The 17,816-nt window shown below is 35.6% G+C and overlaps 1 protein-coding gene across 1 annotated transcript in view; it reads right to left on the reverse strand.

Annotated features, from left to right (window-relative positions):
- Positions 1–2,071: 2,071 nt before the first annotated feature.
- The window catches only part of LOC132551515 (tyrosine-protein kinase receptor-like), a 41,661-nt gene continuing 25,916 nt past the window's right edge, over positions 2,072–17,816 (reverse strand). The window contains exons 6-20 of the mRNA XM_060215667.1: positions 15,428–15,574; positions 14,733–14,833; positions 13,530–13,696; positions 12,636–12,724; positions 10,881–11,024; positions 10,071–10,356; positions 9,434–9,524; positions 9,029–9,093; positions 8,631–8,760; positions 8,211–8,311; positions 7,588–7,680; positions 6,369–6,470; positions 4,906–5,040; positions 4,150–4,240; positions 2,072–2,650 (exon numbers count right to left, since the gene is read on the reverse strand). Of these exons, the coding sequence (XP_060071650.1) occupies positions 2,453–2,650; positions 4,150–4,240; positions 4,906–5,040; positions 6,369–6,470; positions 7,588–7,680; positions 8,211–8,311; positions 8,631–8,760; positions 9,029–9,093; positions 9,434–9,524; positions 10,071–10,356; positions 10,881–11,024; positions 12,636–12,724; positions 13,530–13,696; positions 14,733–14,833; positions 15,428–15,574 (1,940 nt within the window). The 3' untranslated portion in view covers positions 2,072–2,452. The remainder of the gene's footprint in view (positions 2,651–4,149; positions 4,241–4,905; positions 5,041–6,368; positions 6,471–7,587; positions 7,681–8,210; positions 8,312–8,630; positions 8,761–9,028; positions 9,094–9,433; positions 9,525–10,070; positions 10,357–10,880; positions 11,025–12,635; positions 12,725–13,529; positions 13,697–14,732; positions 14,834–15,427; positions 15,575–17,816) is intronic.

Here is a 17,816-nt window from a genome sequence, read left to right on the forward strand (position 1 = left end):
CTCGCCACTCAGTCTGACGTCGTGGTTCGACATGACTTGCTACTCACTCTGACGTTGTGGTTCAACAGGAATCGCCCCAGAGTCCGACGTTGTGGTTCGACAGGACTCGCCCCAGAGTCCGACGTTGTGGTTCGACAGGACTCGCCCCAAAGTCTGACGATGTTGTTCGACAGAACTCGCCCCAGAGTCTGACGTCGTGGTTCGACAGAACTCGCCCCAGAGTCTGACGTCGTGGTTCGACAGGTCTCGCCACTCAGTCTGACGTCGTGGTTCGACAGAACTCGCCACTCAGTCTGACGTCGTGGTTCGACATGACTTGCTACTCACTCTGACGTTGTGGTTCAACAGGACTCGCCCCAGAGTCTGACGTTGTTGTTCGACAGAACTCGCCCCAGTCTGACGTCGTGGTTCGACAGGTCTCGCCACTCAGTCTGACGTCGTGGTTCGACAGAACCCGCCACTCAGTCTGACGTCGTGGTTCGACAGAACTCGCCACACACTCGTCATAGTCTGACGTCGTGATTCATCAAACGAATTACCAGTGTGGACCGTACTAGCACTGTTCTATATTCCTATATACATTAAGGTAAAAACAAAAAATGTTGACGAGATGGTAAACAGATTATAGACCAAATAATACGCAATGTATCATAGTCAATACGGTTATGCTTTGTTTAACACCTGGTCATAGATGTGCGAGAATGTGGTTGTGTTATAAGAATATCTATTCTTTTGATATTATCAACCCGAAAAGAAAATTCCCGAAATACGTCAAAAAATCATGTTCAAACACCAGGGTCCACCACAACCTGTGACAAAGTACCGGTAAAATACGGCAGTGTGTTCTGTTTCAAACAGTGCAAGCAGGTTCATAACCAACATATTCAAATTGATCCCAAAATATTTTTCATTTTATGGAATAAATTTTAGTTGTCATAATGATCTCATGGAGAAATACTCCCTCGCGCGATATAAAGGTGGACGTTCGTTTGATGCTCGTTATCGTATATACATTCTGGCCTCGTTGTTGTTTACCTTCTCGTTCGGTTAGACAGTGCTTACATGGGTTGACCAAGGTTTACATGGCGGATGTGATCGATAAAACAGAAAACTCTTGCCTTTCCGGAACACCTGGTCTTGTTCTATTTGTACTTTTTAGGGATTATCAGTGTTACTCTTTTGTTCATATTTTGCTCTAGTTTTTTAATCTAGATGTCGACAAGGATTCTGTTGATTTGTTGGTAATTTCTTATTTTTCCGTCTGTTCATCCTATTTTGTTTTTATGTAGTTATTTTCTTCCGCTGTTTAGAATCAGCACCTCGTACAATGAGAAAGCTTTCCGTCGCAGTATTCTGATTAAGTGTGTCTGATTGCACAAACAATTTGTACAAACATCTGGATACTTGTCGTTACAGTAACGTCGAACATAGGGTCAAACAGACAAAAGGTTTTCTTGTGTGAAAAAGTGATATAAAAAACAACAAATAACTACATTTACAATTACAAAGCCATTTAATTTGAGTACATAACTATAAACAAGCAGACCCATTGAAACTCAGCAAAACAAATAATATTCAAACACAATATTTACTTATAATAATGCGGCTTACAATGACAAAACTGATCATTTTCCGAGACAAAACTACGTTATTAGATATGAGTATTAAATATGAGTCATAGAAAAATTGTCGTTCTGAACGACAGAGAATGACGATATTTTTTCTGATGTATGTTATATGTTTCTCGTAACAGAGAGAACACGACAAATAACTTTAAAACGTTGACTTAAAGCGTTGGCTGCTCAGTGTAAGTGTAACTAAATAGTTGAGTTCGACATATCCAGATAATTATAAATATCTTATCCTACTTTGCGAGATGGGGTAAATATCTCTGTTCCAAAATTGCCCTATATACTCAAACGCTTGGTCCCTTCATTCACATTACAATCCAGCGAATGTAGTCACTGAAATATTAAAACATCACTCAACGTATTTACCATTGCATCCAATAAAGACCAAAGTTCGTGATAGTAGCGAGGTAATACAAAAAAATGAACATATTAAACTCTCATTTACACCGCCATTTTGCGGATCCCACTCCGGGATGAAGCGCATTTTCACAACCTATGACAATTATCACAGATACTTTAACGAGATAACACAAATTGAATGACAATTACAGTTTGATCACAATCCTTCAAATTTCCAAAACGTGACTTTCACACTTCTCGTACATCCTTATACAATTCAAGATGATTACTTCACATGTAAATGTATGTTTTTATCTCATTCTCACCAATATATATAACAAAAATCCTGATGCACTTCCGGTACTCACTTTAGTTCCCAAATGAATGGTGTGGCACACAGACCAGTTATTCCTCGTCAAACGGGTACACATTTTGATTTTATACATACAATAACAGTAAACAGCATATTTCACTGTGAAATATTAGGAAATTGCACCATTTCCGGTCATATTCATACTGAGAAGAGAAACATGTCCAGGCGAACAGGTTCGTGAACTTATATTGTTAAGTTCGTTGCCATGGTTTTCTGTTAGACATTGTTCCTCGTCAACTTCTATCACAAAAGGAGCAGGCTCTTTGGAGAGATTGGTGAGCGTGATTGCTTCCTCTTTGTTATTTTCCTGAAAGAGCAAGAGAACATTAAGAAAGGAAAACATATCAATATACATTTACAGTATATACTATACATTTACAGTATATACAATACATTTACAGTGTATACTATACATTTACAGTGTATACCACACATTTACAGTGTATACTATACATTTACAGTATATACTATACATTTACAGTATATACAGCACATTTACAGTGTATACTGCACATTTACAGTGTATACTATACATTTACAGTATATACTACACATTTACAGTATATACTGCACATTTACAGTGTATACTATACATTTACAGTGTATACTATACATTTACAGTGTATACCACACATTTACAGTATATACTGCACATTTACAGTGTATACTATACATTTACAGTGTATACTATACATTTACAGTGTATACTACACATTTACAATGTATACTACACATTTACAGTATATACTGCACATTTACAGTGTATACCACATTTACAGTGTATACCACACATTTACAGTATATACTGCACATTTACAGTGTATACTATACATTTACAGTATATACTACACATTTACAGTGTATACTATACATTTTCAGTATATACTATACATTTACAGTGTATACTATACATTTTCAGTGTATACTATACATTTACAGTGTATACTATACATTTACAGTGTATACTACACATTTACAGTGTATACTACACATTTACAGTGTATACTACACATTTACAGTGTATACTACACATTTACAGTGCATACTACACATTTACAGTTTACAGTATCCTAGGAAGACGTAACAGCTGTATGATTCAGTTAAATTCATTGTTTGGCATTTTTGTATCCGACTCTAAATCACTAAATGTAGTATTCACTTTTGTGTCTTTTGTACAGTTTTTAAGATAGCAGGTAGTAGACACTGCTGGTGAACAAGGTTGGCTGTAACCTGTATGCCACATCTTAATTCATTCAAATAGTGGCATGGTTCAGAACATACACATGGACGTAGTGATGTTCTAAAATTATCTAATATGTGCAAAATACGAATTTTATCGAATTATGGGACTTCTGCAGCTCCCCGTCTAGATTTTGACTTTCGATCACTTTGGGTTTTCCATGGTTGCCTTCCAGGCTTCAAAATCTAGGTCCATAGCATCACTGATGAGTCCTAGAAGGACGAAACAGCTGTATGATGTAGCATCACTGATGAGTCCTAGAAGGACTAAACAGCTGTATGATGTAGCATTACAGACGAGTCCTAGAAGGACGAAAAAGCTATATGATGTAGCATTACAGACGAGTCCTAGAAGGACGAAACAGCTGTATGATGTAACATTACTGACGAGTCCTAGAAGGACGAAACAGCTGTATGATGCAGTTTAATTCATTGTTTGTTTCTACTCTATCTCACTCTAAATTACTAAAAGTTGTTATTCATTTTTGTGTCTTTTGTACAAATAAAAACACATCATTATGAATTTCTTAAGTCAGACAATCAGAAAATTCGTCATTATGTGCCTACCTGTTTGATCTTTGACATGGATTCAGCTATAGAGACGAATGAAGGCCTCTCCTTTGGTTTTGTTTTCCAACATTTCATCATCAATTCATATCTGAAAAATATAATGACGTCATTGATAAATATCACTGATGTTATCACAGTAAAATTAATTGTGTTTATGACATAAGCTTGAGAAACTGGTACACGCAGTATAGGTGGTGACAACAGCACAATATATGATTCCACGTCCATAATTTTAACGGTGATGTTACGATAGTGTGCTTTTTGTTTCTTTCGACGACACAAATGCCTCAATTTTCAATGTATAGTTAAAAATATCACTTCCGATCAGTTACAAAATGATCAGTTAGGTAGTAAGCTCATCTGAGAAATAATTCATTGTTCAATGTAGGTTTGGCAGTTGTATTTACCACTGTCACAACCGTCTGTCAAATGCAATGACGATTGAAAGGCAGGGTTGGTTACAAGATCTGTTAAATTGTTGATAAATATCTTTTCATATAAACAAAATAGTACACTTTTCTGTGATGGAGCTGCTGTGTGGCTTTCCTTTCAAATATACATATGTCCTTGTAGGTGCTACTTAGAAAATTACCAAACATATTGCTATAATACATCCCCACGCTCAGCCAATTAAATGACTTGTTTGACTTTTCTGTCGAGTAACTTCCCTTTCCCTGTATGTTGCCTCATTATCAGTGATATTCTGAAACAATCTTCCACCCAAATTAAACACCATGCATTTCAAATTCTTACAGTTCTCCCGAACACAGAGGCGGTTGGTTCAGTCGGCCGTTTCCAAGGACATACTTCATCACCTCAGCGTTGGTTTTCCCTGGGTAAGGAACGAACCCCATAGTAAACACTTCCCATAGCACTACACCAAACGCCCTGCAATAAACACCATGTGATGTAAGAAAAATCGGAAAAATGATATCTGTTTAATGAAATAGATTAAACTATTTAAATTTTTTGTTATTTCATTAGTCAAAGAATTGCAAAATCATTCATGCCGGGAAAGCCACATTTATCGTATTCCGTTTCTAACGCAACATCCATTGTGTGGTTTGTTCTATAAACTTATCTTAGCATTTCATTTGTCATTTTCAAAGTTCAAAAAACATAATTAGCTGATAAAATAACTGTAATGATAAAAAAATCAATAAAATATTGCTTTAAAGTCTGCAAATTTGGTGTCACTTGAAGTCAAATTGTGTATTTCATTTTCCATTTTGTAATCATTTCCCAAATTAATCTCGTAGGCCTCTGCTATTGTCATCCTATTATCTTTCTGTTGTCATGGGATTTAATGAGAACTACAGATAAAAGTGCCAAGCACCTGAGATTTTATACTAATAGCCTATGGATAATGAAATCATTCTATGATAACAACTTTGTTTTTTCATGCATAAATTTTCGGGATAGAAACATTTTTCTTCTTGGTGACGACGACGAAGCAAACCAACGGATCACACCGTTGACCACCTGACAAGACAAAGGTACATGTGAGGTAACCGTCGCTATGGTATGAAAGTGTATTCAGTTTTCTAATGGTTTGAAGCAATTTCTTTGTCGGTCTAAACATGCTTGATTACGTTTGAAATTCGTTTTCTACGATTGATATCGTTTTCACAAGACGACTTGATCATTCGTGATCAAATTTCAGCAAATCATTTAAAACAGCAACTTCAAGACTAAGCCAATAGTTGTATGCACTAAAGACTTGATTATGTTTGAGCTTGTACTGAATCAACAAATTTATTGCCGGATCATTCCCTCCTATCCTGATATTGTTAAATAAAATCTTTAAAAGTACAAACAACATTTCTGGTATATGTCATTAAAAAATAATTTGAAGATACACTCTACATTTTAAACGCTCGAATCGTCAACCATTAGTGAAACCTTCCAATATGTCACAGGATGTATAAAGGGAGATAATTCATTGGATCGACCATGACTCCTTATCTTAACTCCGTAATAGAGGTTTTTTTCTATCACGAAACAAGCATTTTGTGCAGTGTCATGTAACTTGTTAAAATGATACAGAAAGAAAAAGAAAACAAACCAGAAGGCAGGTATCCCAAAATTCTTACCTATATTCTAAAAAGCAAGCTATATATAAAGATAAGCTGGTAACGATGATATTGACATGATCATGGTAATGTAACAACTAACCCCAGTGTACTAGACCAGTAGACAGAGATTGAAGCACTTACCAGACATCTGTTTTGGACGTAAAAACGCCGTCCATGAATGCTTCCGGTGGCATCCATTTCACAGGAATCATAGCAGCGCCGTTCTTCCGATAGTAGTTTGTTCTGTTAACAAGAAGGATTCTGAAACGTTTAACTTGTTTAGGAATGTCCGTAGCAATATTGTATTACGATCAAAGCGTTACTGAAACTGTTTTCGAGAAAACCGATAACCGTGTAAAAGATCAGTTATTTTTATCTCATTATACCATAACAGAATACATAGAAGATTCTACTAGAATAAATACTGTGTTTTACAAGTACACTATAACTGTATCGGGGAGGGTTGAAATTTTACTTAAGAGATATAGATTAGACATGTTAAGCAAAGTCGATGTTGTTGCTCAAAGAAATACGCCAAGCTTTCGACAACATAATTCTAAATATATCATCTACAAAGGGCACAGAATATATAAATAAAGATATTCTATCAAAACAAGTAAATAAAACAGATGCGAAATGTTGGCGTATATATTACGAATGTGGTGCTAGGATTGAATTCTTTGATGTTAGTTGTAATGTACTATGGTGGCAACATTAAAATCGAGAAGATTATAAAATGGTGTTTTAATTATGTAGGGTTTCAAATCAACTACGGCTGAAATTTCACGATAATGTGTCTGTTACGTCAATTTCTAATTGCAAAAATCTATTCATCATAAGGTTAAAGCTTTGTAGTTTTCGGCTTATGAAAAACACGTGTCTGTTTTGCAAGCATGTTTACACGAGTTGAATATGACCCTTGTTTGTCCGTTCATCAGACATATGAAAATTACGAAATTTTGTTGAAGCACAGGGCTAGTACATCTTCCAATTAAATTTCTTTCAACCACTGTTTTTTTTTCTCGGTCGCCTCTTGGGTTTCAATATCTATACCCCTTGCATAACTGATAAACCTATAAGGACAAAACAGCTGTATGATGCAGTTTAATTCATTGTTTGGCTGTACTGTATCTATCACTTAGTTTGTGTTTAAATGTGCTGTTCTCGTGCGAGTCTTTTGTACAAGCATATACCTCCTTTAAGTATGATTTTGTTGATTGTAGGCTTTGTCAATATTCATAACAACAAAACACATCAAGGAATTATACATCGTGTACACATGGTATTTTCTGGCAAATAGAAATAAAGTTACTGTAATATAACGACAGTCAGTATGTTTCACCAGTCTGGGAACACCTACCTTAAAATGTCTCTTGCCATCCCAAAATCTCCTATTTTGGCTACCCGGTTGGGACCCTTTTCTGTGAGTAAACAGTTCCGGGCTGCAATGTCTCTGTAGAGAATAAAGACAATCAGGTGAGGACATGAGTACCAACATGTTCGTATTGCCCCATTATAGGAGAATTGGGTCTTTACATAAATACAAATTAACTTTATTTTTGTTCAAAATTTACCTTCCTACCAGCCAATCAAAGCTCCCCATGTAAGTACTTTGGTTTTTTTTTTTATTGTTTTTTTCTTCTGCAGTGGTTCCAATTTTTGCAGTAAAATCAATACTTTCTAGTAAATGTATCATATTTTCATTGTGTCATGATCTTATTTTAAGGAGAAACAGGGAAAAAACGCAATAAGTGAAAGGATTTTCTAATGAATTTCAGTGGATTAAAGATGACAAGAGAAATTATAAGTATAAAACATAATTTTTGAAACGAATTAATGGGGAGGTCTGGGTCGGATTCATTAACACGATAAAAACTCTAAACCAATATCAGCTCACAGAAATAGCAGCCTAGTGACGTTTAATTAGAGCATCTGAAATGGCGTGATTGTTATCTGTTAAATATTCAACATTGTGGAATTTACCTGTGAATGAACTTGTTGCTCTCGAGGTACTGACAACCCTTCGCTATGTCACAGGATAATTTCAACAAATCCAAAATACTGAGAGATGAACATTCTCCTTTCTGAAATAACAAAAAGTGGCCTACAAGACTCACCAAACACCAACAGAAGGTATCTTAATGTGAATACGACAAAAATGAAATAGATATCGTAAATGACATTGCATCCTTCTTGAGTTTGAATACCAAGTTTGTGGTAAATAACGTCACTATATACAAATATCTACACCTCCGAATTACGAACTAAATTAACCTAGATCTCATCAGTCTTTCAGAAATACGTACGCCCATTTGGATTTATTTATATTAAAGTGTTATATCTGAAGAACAGTTACACAACTTGGAATACTCGAGTAATTTCAAAGTACATCCGATATATTACCTCTCTGGGGCGTGCGTCTCTGACAAACGTTCGCAGGTCGCCTCCTTCCATCAGTTCTAATATCAAAAACATGGATCGATCGTCGATCGATATTCCCAAAAATCGGATGATATTTGGATGTTTGAACTTACTGGAATGGTAAATAAAGAATCGTATACAAATGTAAATGGAAAAAATGTGTTTTGTTGTTAGTGGGTAATCATACACTGGTAAATATACTATCTATTTATACAATGGAATTCGTTCCAGTCTGTATTGATTACGAAGATTTTGTCTTTGATTTTGATTTCCAGATTTATATCCTCCTTTTTTTGTAAAGAGGTAACAATATTATTTCTAGAATATAGCACAGAATTACAGCGTGCATCACTGGTAAAACACGAACAAGACCAACATACCTTAAAATAATTGCTTCGAAAAAAAATTCTGATTTCGTTTGCTCCGAACACAAAGATGGTAACGTCTGAAACAAGAAACGAAATCAATTATTGATCTGTTTTCTAAATTAAACAATCGCATATGAAAAGTTTGAAACGTTGATTTTTACGTTACCGATAATTTTGAAGAAATGATATTTTTCATTTCAAAGTTTAATGTTAAGTAGCCCGCTGTCAAGACACAGAATATTAAAAGCATTCATGTTATACTGAATCATGGCTCACTGATCAACTGAATCCTAGCTATATTAATATATAAATAGATGTTTTCTTGTAGCTTTAGAGATTTATTTTATTCTAAAGTTAAATGTTTATACAACATAAACGTAAAAGCTGACATAGAATAATCCTTATAGATAGTCTTACTTTGATGGCGACTGGTAATTCCTTTCGCAGATGAGCTACGTCTGCCAACAATCCGTAAAATACTTCTCCGAATGCACCCTTACCAATCATACTGTAATGATAGCAAGTAGAATTGAGGATATGTTTACTGTAGTAGACAATTTAAAGAACATTCTTTCGACGAGCATTGATCTTAACTGAAACAGCTTGATTATCAACTGTCATCATTTTTTTCTGTATCATATTGAGTAAAATGTGACACTGCTGAAATAGGATTACTATCTTCCCCGAAAAACAGAAGGCTGCAATTATTTAGTCAAAATTCGTCATCAATTTTAGTATCGTCTAGGTACGAAGGCGTATTCAGTACTACCAGAAAGTAAGAACGAAGCTTAAACATCGGCTATTCAGAAACGTTATGATGATAATATAATGAAAGCCTATTAATGTTCGCCATTTTTAAAACAATTTATCAAATAATTCGGCTTCTTAATATCATCGTCCATTCGATCCTACCATAAGATATCTCGTTTCACCAAAACGAAAAACTCAGCGGCTTTTAATTTCGCAAATTCCACAGTTAACATGGTGCAAATTAGCAGTTTTACATTGAATAACATAAATCATATCGTTGTTTTAAAGATAAACGTTCTTGTACCTTACAAGTCTTATTTTTGACCTGGGAATATTCCGTATCATTTCGTCACTGTCCTGTATCCATTCGTAATAGGGTGAGATAGTCATGTTACAGATACTTCCGTTCAGCGACGCCTGGCGGTCGGAAGTCGTATCCTCCTCAAGCAGAGGCTCGTCGTGGAGAGTGCGCTTGTCTTCCAGGCAGGACAGAGTGGTGGACATGGTAGTAGAGGAGTGAGCCGAGCTTTTGCGAGGAGAATAGGGTCTCTTAACAGAACCCTCTACCGCCTTCCGCCTTCGTCTCATCACTGAAGATCGATTGAACACAAGTTGATTACCGGTGTAATAGATTAGATAATCTAATATATATCGCCGTTATTCAAATCATACTACTCATTGAATATATCGAAGACTACACAAATCAGTGTGCATCCCTTTTTCATTGAAACGGCGCTCAAGAAGCTTTTGTGTAGTCGAGGTATCAAATTGAAAAGAGAAATAGTGAGGGTAGATGACTAACCAGCATGGAAAGTTCAATATTACAAATGGTGACAAGTAAATCAGCTTAGATGCATACAAATGCAGTAGGGGAAGACACGCCCATCACGTTTTTTGTTTTGTTTTGCTGTTTAGTGAAATGCTAAGGCAGTTATGTATTTGGACTTATTTTTTTAATATCAGCGATGCAATATGTTTTAACCATTATCACGTGACAATAAGGCTGACACCAAGGTAACCATCCCCGATGCTCGCGCTATACTAGCAATCAGTTCTCATACCAAAATAAATATCTAGTAAATGTGTAACATAAAATGTGTCCCCGTGTAGTTACCTATCAATGCCACAGCCAGGGCTGTGAGACAGGCCACCAGCCCAGTCACAGTCCCCAGTACGATCAGGACGATTCCGGAACGCTTCTTCTCGGATTCTGTAACCCGAAGAAACATCATGGTGTCGTTGTGTACATCAGGTTCAACTAAAAAAATAAAACGGTTACGATAAAATTATTTTGTCTGCAAATTAGTTTCAGTTAAATCATGTTGTGATACGCATGTCTTTTATGTCAGTTCACCTAACCACACAATAACAATTAACATCGTCAATAAATTAATATAGATCCAGTAAGTTTTGCAAGCTGTTACAATCATCAGCAGACCTCAAATCTTTTACTAGGCAATTACATGTATGTCACTCATATCCTTTTATTATACTGCCAAAGTATTCCTTGGCTCAAATCACAAATCATCGTGTTTCAGTGGTGGTCGATATTACAGTTCTATCTAAAAGTCGGTTTCATTGTCTTGTTTGATGTCCCTAGGGATTGGTCGAAACAAGAACGATACATAGTTGTAACAAAATCTACTGCTTATTAACGTAATTGTAGTGTTAACATAGATCTGTATTATAAACATCAAACCCTACATGTCCGTTTGTTTCAGTCCAGTACAAAGTGGCGGAGACTAGTTACCAAAGCAAACAACACAGAGACATTCCGGAAAAAGACCGGCTGTACATCATGGTAATAGCGTTGTAGTAAAAGTTGTTACGACCGATAATCGGTCTAAATTGCATCAATAAGTATCCTGGATCAAATATATATTACACGGTAATGGTAACACCCGCTAATTACCTCTTTTACCGACCTGATTCGATCAATAATAGCAAACAGTATGAACCCATATAAAAACGCGACATTGATGTCTTCGGTGCAGAAAACATCTACATTGCAAATAAATCAGCTGTTCAAATTTCACTCCGGTGTCTTTAAACCAAAGATCGGGATATCAGTCCGCACAAAACGATCATTAAAACTTCTTTGAAAGTTACTTAATATTCATAAGTGAAATAAATAATGTATTCGTATTCATCGCTACTGAAAACAAGTGATATTTATTAATAGTGATGCGATAAAAAATTTCAAAAGGTTTAACGTAAATTTTGCTATACATGTTAGCTGTTTAACCAAGCCTCTGTGAAAACTACTAACCACTAACTAATTTTCAGTACTATTAAATCTGGCTTACACTCTGATACTGATATTCAAGAAATGGAATTAATAGTATGTGGATTTTACAGATCTCCAAAGAGCTTTTTACCAATCTTAACATCCTTTTCTAAAATAATTTCTTCTTTTGTTAAAAATTTCCCCTAGTTTTACTCGATTATGATTAAGTTGGCACGTTGGTATTTTCTTGTGTTTTCATTGCCTTAAAAAGACGCACGCGCCAAAATGTTCATTAAATGGAGAAAAGAAGTGTTTGCTAAATGTGAAGGCAATGTTGACAGATTTTCACACTTACAATACGATAAATAGGTTTATCGCTGTCGGCCATACCATAAAAAGGTTTATCGCGGTCAGCCATATCATAATTAGGTTTATCGCTGTCAGCCATATAATAAATTGGTTTATCTCTGTCAGCCGCATCATAAAAAGGTTTATCATCATCAGTGATATCATGAAAAGGTTTATCTCTGCCAGTCATACGATGAATGTGTTTATCTATTTATTGACTGAGTTTAAGTAAACATTATGTTAAGTTGCATCCATTAGCACGCTTTCGGTTAACATCTAAATTTAGAGACAAACCTTGTTGGAAACAATCCGGAGAAAGGGATACAAAATCCATAAGAATATCCTCAGAAATAAATACTTGGGCCCAAATCTCCAACGCAAGCCTGCAAATAGAAACATGTACATGTAGTCTGTAGTGGGGACTTGTTGGTAATTCTGAACAATTTACAAAATGTAAAAGATAAACGATTTCATCAAATGTATTTCAAATTAGTATAGACCTGTCGGTAGTGTCACTGACACATGAACAAACTGCCGGAGGTGTCACTAACTACATTGACTAACCTGTCGGAAGTGTCACTATCTACATGAACTAACCTGTCGGAGGTGTCGTTATCTACATTGACTAACCTGTCGGAGGTGTCACTAACTACATGGACTAACCTGTGGGAGGTGTCACTAACTACATGGACTAACCTGTCGGATGTGTCGTTATCTACATAGACTAACCTGTCGGAGGTGTCATTACCTACATTGACTAACCTGTCGGAAGTGTCACTAACTACATGGACTAACCTGTCGGAAGTGTCACTATCTACATGAACTAACCTGTCGGAGGTGTCATTTACATGGACTAACCTGTCGGAGGTGTCGTTATCTACATAGACTAACCTGTGGGAGGTGTCACTATCTACATTGACTAACCTGTCGGAAGTGTCACTAACTACATGGACTAACCTGTCGGAAGTGTCACTATCTACATGAACTAACCTGTCGGAGGTGTCGTTATCTACATGGACTAACCTGTCGGAGGTGTCGTTATCTACATGGACTAACCTGTCGGAGGTGTCGTTATCTACACGGACTAACCTGTCGCAAGTGTCACTAACTACATGGACTAACCTGTCGTAGGTGTCGTTAACTTCATGAACTTACCTGTCGGAGGTGTCTCTAACTACATGAACTTACCTGTCGGAGGTAACAGGGAGTACTGCGTTGTAATGTCTCCATTTCGGACTTTTAGACGGAGTGGAGTCTACCGTGAGAGACATGCCCGTCACCTGGTCGGAATCCAGCATCTCATATATATTAACACCAACCCTATCTCGTCTTACGTTACGCACGGAAAAACGTAGCTATAATATAAAAAGGCAACATTGTAAATATTATATTAAGTTATCTTTAGAGCATATTACGAAGATTGAATAAGAGATTAATATTTTCAAAAAATGTTTGTTAGATAATATTTTGTTCAAAACTAGAATTATCAATGTCACCACATAAACTGATGATAATTGTATACACTTAACACAAAAAAAAGAAAACATATGTTAGAGCCCGCAATAAAAACAAGTTACATTAAAACGACCAATCCTGACGTTACGAAATGTACGGTGTTTTATGATGAATTGTGATATAGTGAGATCAGAGGAAAATGTCCCAATAGACAGGTATCTATTATAAAGGAGTTACTGCCTTTATGGCATTTTTAGATGGGTATGAGGTAGGTACTCTTTATTTAGGATTAAAAATTTGCTGGCATTTAAAATTAGATGAAGAACTGGCTTTATATGGCAATTCGTCTACAAACAATGCTGATTTTACGATAAAGAAAGGTAGAGTTTAGTGAAAAGTTCCACTGAACGGCATAATAAGTCGATAGAGGTAATGGTGAGGAGTCTCGTTAGCTGTATACGGAGTCACGATCAACAAAGGTTCAACGTAAAATTATACAAATGCATGATGGCGATGAAAGTCAATATCATTATGGCACGTGTTTTTCCTTAACGTTATATCAAAGACACTATTGTCTTCCCTCTGCAGTATGTGAATCCTTGTCTTGGTTGATTGATTTTTAGTACAATTATTGTAGAATATCACAAGCATTAGATTACAAGTAAAGATTTTTTCGTCATATCGACCAGTTAGTGTTAAAAATTACATTTGCAAGAAGAGCACTTGTTTGATCTAAAGTGTCTACCATAATAAAATGTAATTGACGTTATGTGTCATACAGAATTATGGCAGTTATCTCGGACGGTGCAAGAATTTGTCTCTTAAATCAATATCATTTAGTAAAAGTAGTCGGAGATATCCTTCTGCCTGACAAGTGTTGTTGTGTAGTACAGTGACGGAACCTCCCAATAAATCACAGCATATCCACCCTTTTACCTGACAAGTGTTGTTAGTGTAGTAGAGTGCCGGAACCTCCCGGTAAATGACAGCATATTCGCTCGCCGAACATTGCTTCCCTCTCAGTTGTAACACAACACCTGAACAAAAGGAATTCTAGAAAGTAGAATTACTTCACGATATCATACAATTAAGATAACACTTACACGTTTACATCAAAAACACTGAAGAAAACAAAGAATAAGGAAGAAAAGAAAACCTCGGGTTATTAAAACTGTCCCTTGACCTCTGACCTCGAATTACTAACGCCGTCCCTAAACCTCTGACCTCGGGTTATTAACACTGTTCCTTGATCACTGACCTCAGAATACAAACACAATCCCTTGAACTTTAACTCTGTCCCCTAACCTCTGACTTCAGGTCACTAACACTATCCCTTGACCTCTGGCCTCGAAATACTCACACTGTCCTTTTTCTAATTTGAAGACAAGAAGATGACCTCTGACCTTGGATTACTCGCATCATCCCTTGACCTCTGATCCCTGACCTGACCTATTATTCAATTTCATTTGATCTAAGACTGCAAAAGTTGTTATTTTTAGACCAATATGTACAATGAATGAAAAATAGATAGAGAACATTGTAGGATTTTAGTAAGATAAAACCGTTCTGTTTGCTGCAAGCTTTCGGTAATATTTTATACAGCGGCCTCTCATTTAGTACTAGATATTTACCGTGGGTGTTATCAATATCCTCCTTGTCGATTTCGGTGTAGTTGGCTCGGTCGAATACACAGCCTGTAGCAATGCGGAAGGGGCTGGTGTTGTACCATCCACACCAACCATTATCAAACGAACAGCTGCCATTCCACTGGTTCTCATCTACAGAGTTATTACAAAATGTTGTAATTAACTAATGAAATAACCGCTTGATGCCTTGGTTTGTAGTACTGATCTTAAGTGATATGATAGTGTTAAATACATAAAATCGTTGATATGATGGTGTTATATAGTTATAATCGTTGATCTAATAGTGTTAAATAGATATAAACATTGATCTGATGATGTTAACTAGTTATAGTCATAGATATAATGGTGTTTAAATAGTTTTAATTGATATGATGGTGTTAAATGGTTATAATCATTGATACGATGGTGTTGAATAGTTATAATCATTGATATGATGGTGTTAAATAGTTATAATCATTGATATGATGGTGTTAAATGGTTATAATCATTGATATGATGGTGTTAAATAGTTATAATCATTGATATGATGGTGTTTAATAGTTATAATCATCGATATGATGGTGTTAAACGCTTATAATCATTGATACGATGGTGTTGAATAGTTATAATCATTGATATGATGGTGTTGAATGGTTATAATCATTGATATGATGGTGTTTAATAGTTATAATCATTGATATGATGGTGTTAAATAGTTATAATCATTGATATGATGGTGTTAAATGGTTATAATCATTGATATGATGGTGTTAAATGGTTATAATCATTGATATGATGGTGTTTAATAGTTATAATCATTGATATGATGGTGTTAAATGGTTATAATCATTGATACGATGGTGTTGAATAGTTATAATCATTGATATGATGGTGTTAAATGGTTATAATCATTGATATGATGGTGTTTAATAGTTATAATCATTGATATGATGGTGTTGAATAGTTATAATCATTGATATGATGGTGTTAAATGGTTATAATCATTGATATGATGGTGTTAAATGGTTATAATCATTGATATGATGGTGTTTAAATAGTTATAATCATTGATGTGATGGTGTTTAAATAGTTATAATCATTGATATGATGGTGTTTAAATAGTTATAATCATTGATGTGATGGTGTTAAATGGTTATAATCATTGATACGATGGTGTTGAATAGTTATAATCATTGATATGATGGTGTTAAATGGTTATAATCATTGATATGATGGTGTTAAATTGTTATAATCATTGATATGATGGTGTTGAATAGTTATAATCATTGATATGATGGTGTTAAATGGTTATAATCATTGATATGATGGTGTTGAATAGTTATAATCATTGATATGATGGTGTTAAATGGTTATAATCATTGATATGATGGTGTTAAATGGTTATAATCATTGATATGATGGTGTTTAATAGTTATAATCATTGATATGATGGTGTTGAATAGTTATAATCATTGATATGTTGGATTTGAATAGTTATAATCATTGATATGCCGGTGTTAAATAGTTATAATCATTGATATGCCGGTGTTAAATAGTTATAATCATTGATGTGATGGTGTTAAATAGATAAAATCATTGATATGATGGTGTTGAATAGTTGAGTAGTAAATTCTTAGCATGTTAGTTTATGTAATAAATTGTAATATACTCCCTGTTTATATGATGTAACACGGCATTGGATGAATAGATCATTGTTCAAACACTCACAGTGACGTATTTCAATAATAGTTTAAAATCACATACACGTAGCCCTTTCGTCCTTCTAGGACTCGTCAGTAATGCTACATCATACAGCTGTTCTGTCCTTCTAGGACTCGTCAGTAATGTTACATCATACAGCCCTTTCGTCATTCTAGGACTCGTCAGTAATGCTACATCATACAGCTGTTCTGTCCTTCTAGGACTCGTCAGTAATGTTACATCATACAGCTGTTTCGTCCTTCTAGGACTCGTCAGTAATGCTAAATCATACAGTTGTTTCGTCCTTCTAGGACTCGTCAGTAATGCTAAATCATACAGTTGTTTCGTCCTTCTAGGACTCGTCAGTAATGCTACATCATACAGCTGTTTCATCCTTCTTGGACTCGTCAGCTATGCTACATCATAGTTGTTTCGTCCTGCTAGGACTAGTCAGCTATGCTACATCATACAGCTGTTTCGTCCTTCTTGTACTCGTCAGCAATGTTACATCATACAGCCCTTTCGTCCTTCTAGGACTCGTCAGTAATGCTACATCATACAGCTGTTCTGTCCTTCTAGGACTCGTCAGTAATGTTACATCATACAGCTGTTTCGTCCTTCTAGGACTCGTCAGTAATGCTAAATCATACAGTTGTTTCGTCCTTCTAGGACTCGTCAGTAATGCTACATCATA

Source organism: Ylistrum balloti, unplaced genomic scaffold, assembly GCF_031769215.1.
Source record: "Ylistrum balloti isolate Yb309-2 unplaced genomic scaffold, AGI_CSIRO_Ybal_v1 Utg370204, whole genome shotgun sequence".
Taxonomy (NCBI): Eukaryota; Metazoa; Mollusca; class Bivalvia; order Pectinida; family Pectinidae; genus Ylistrum; species Ylistrum balloti.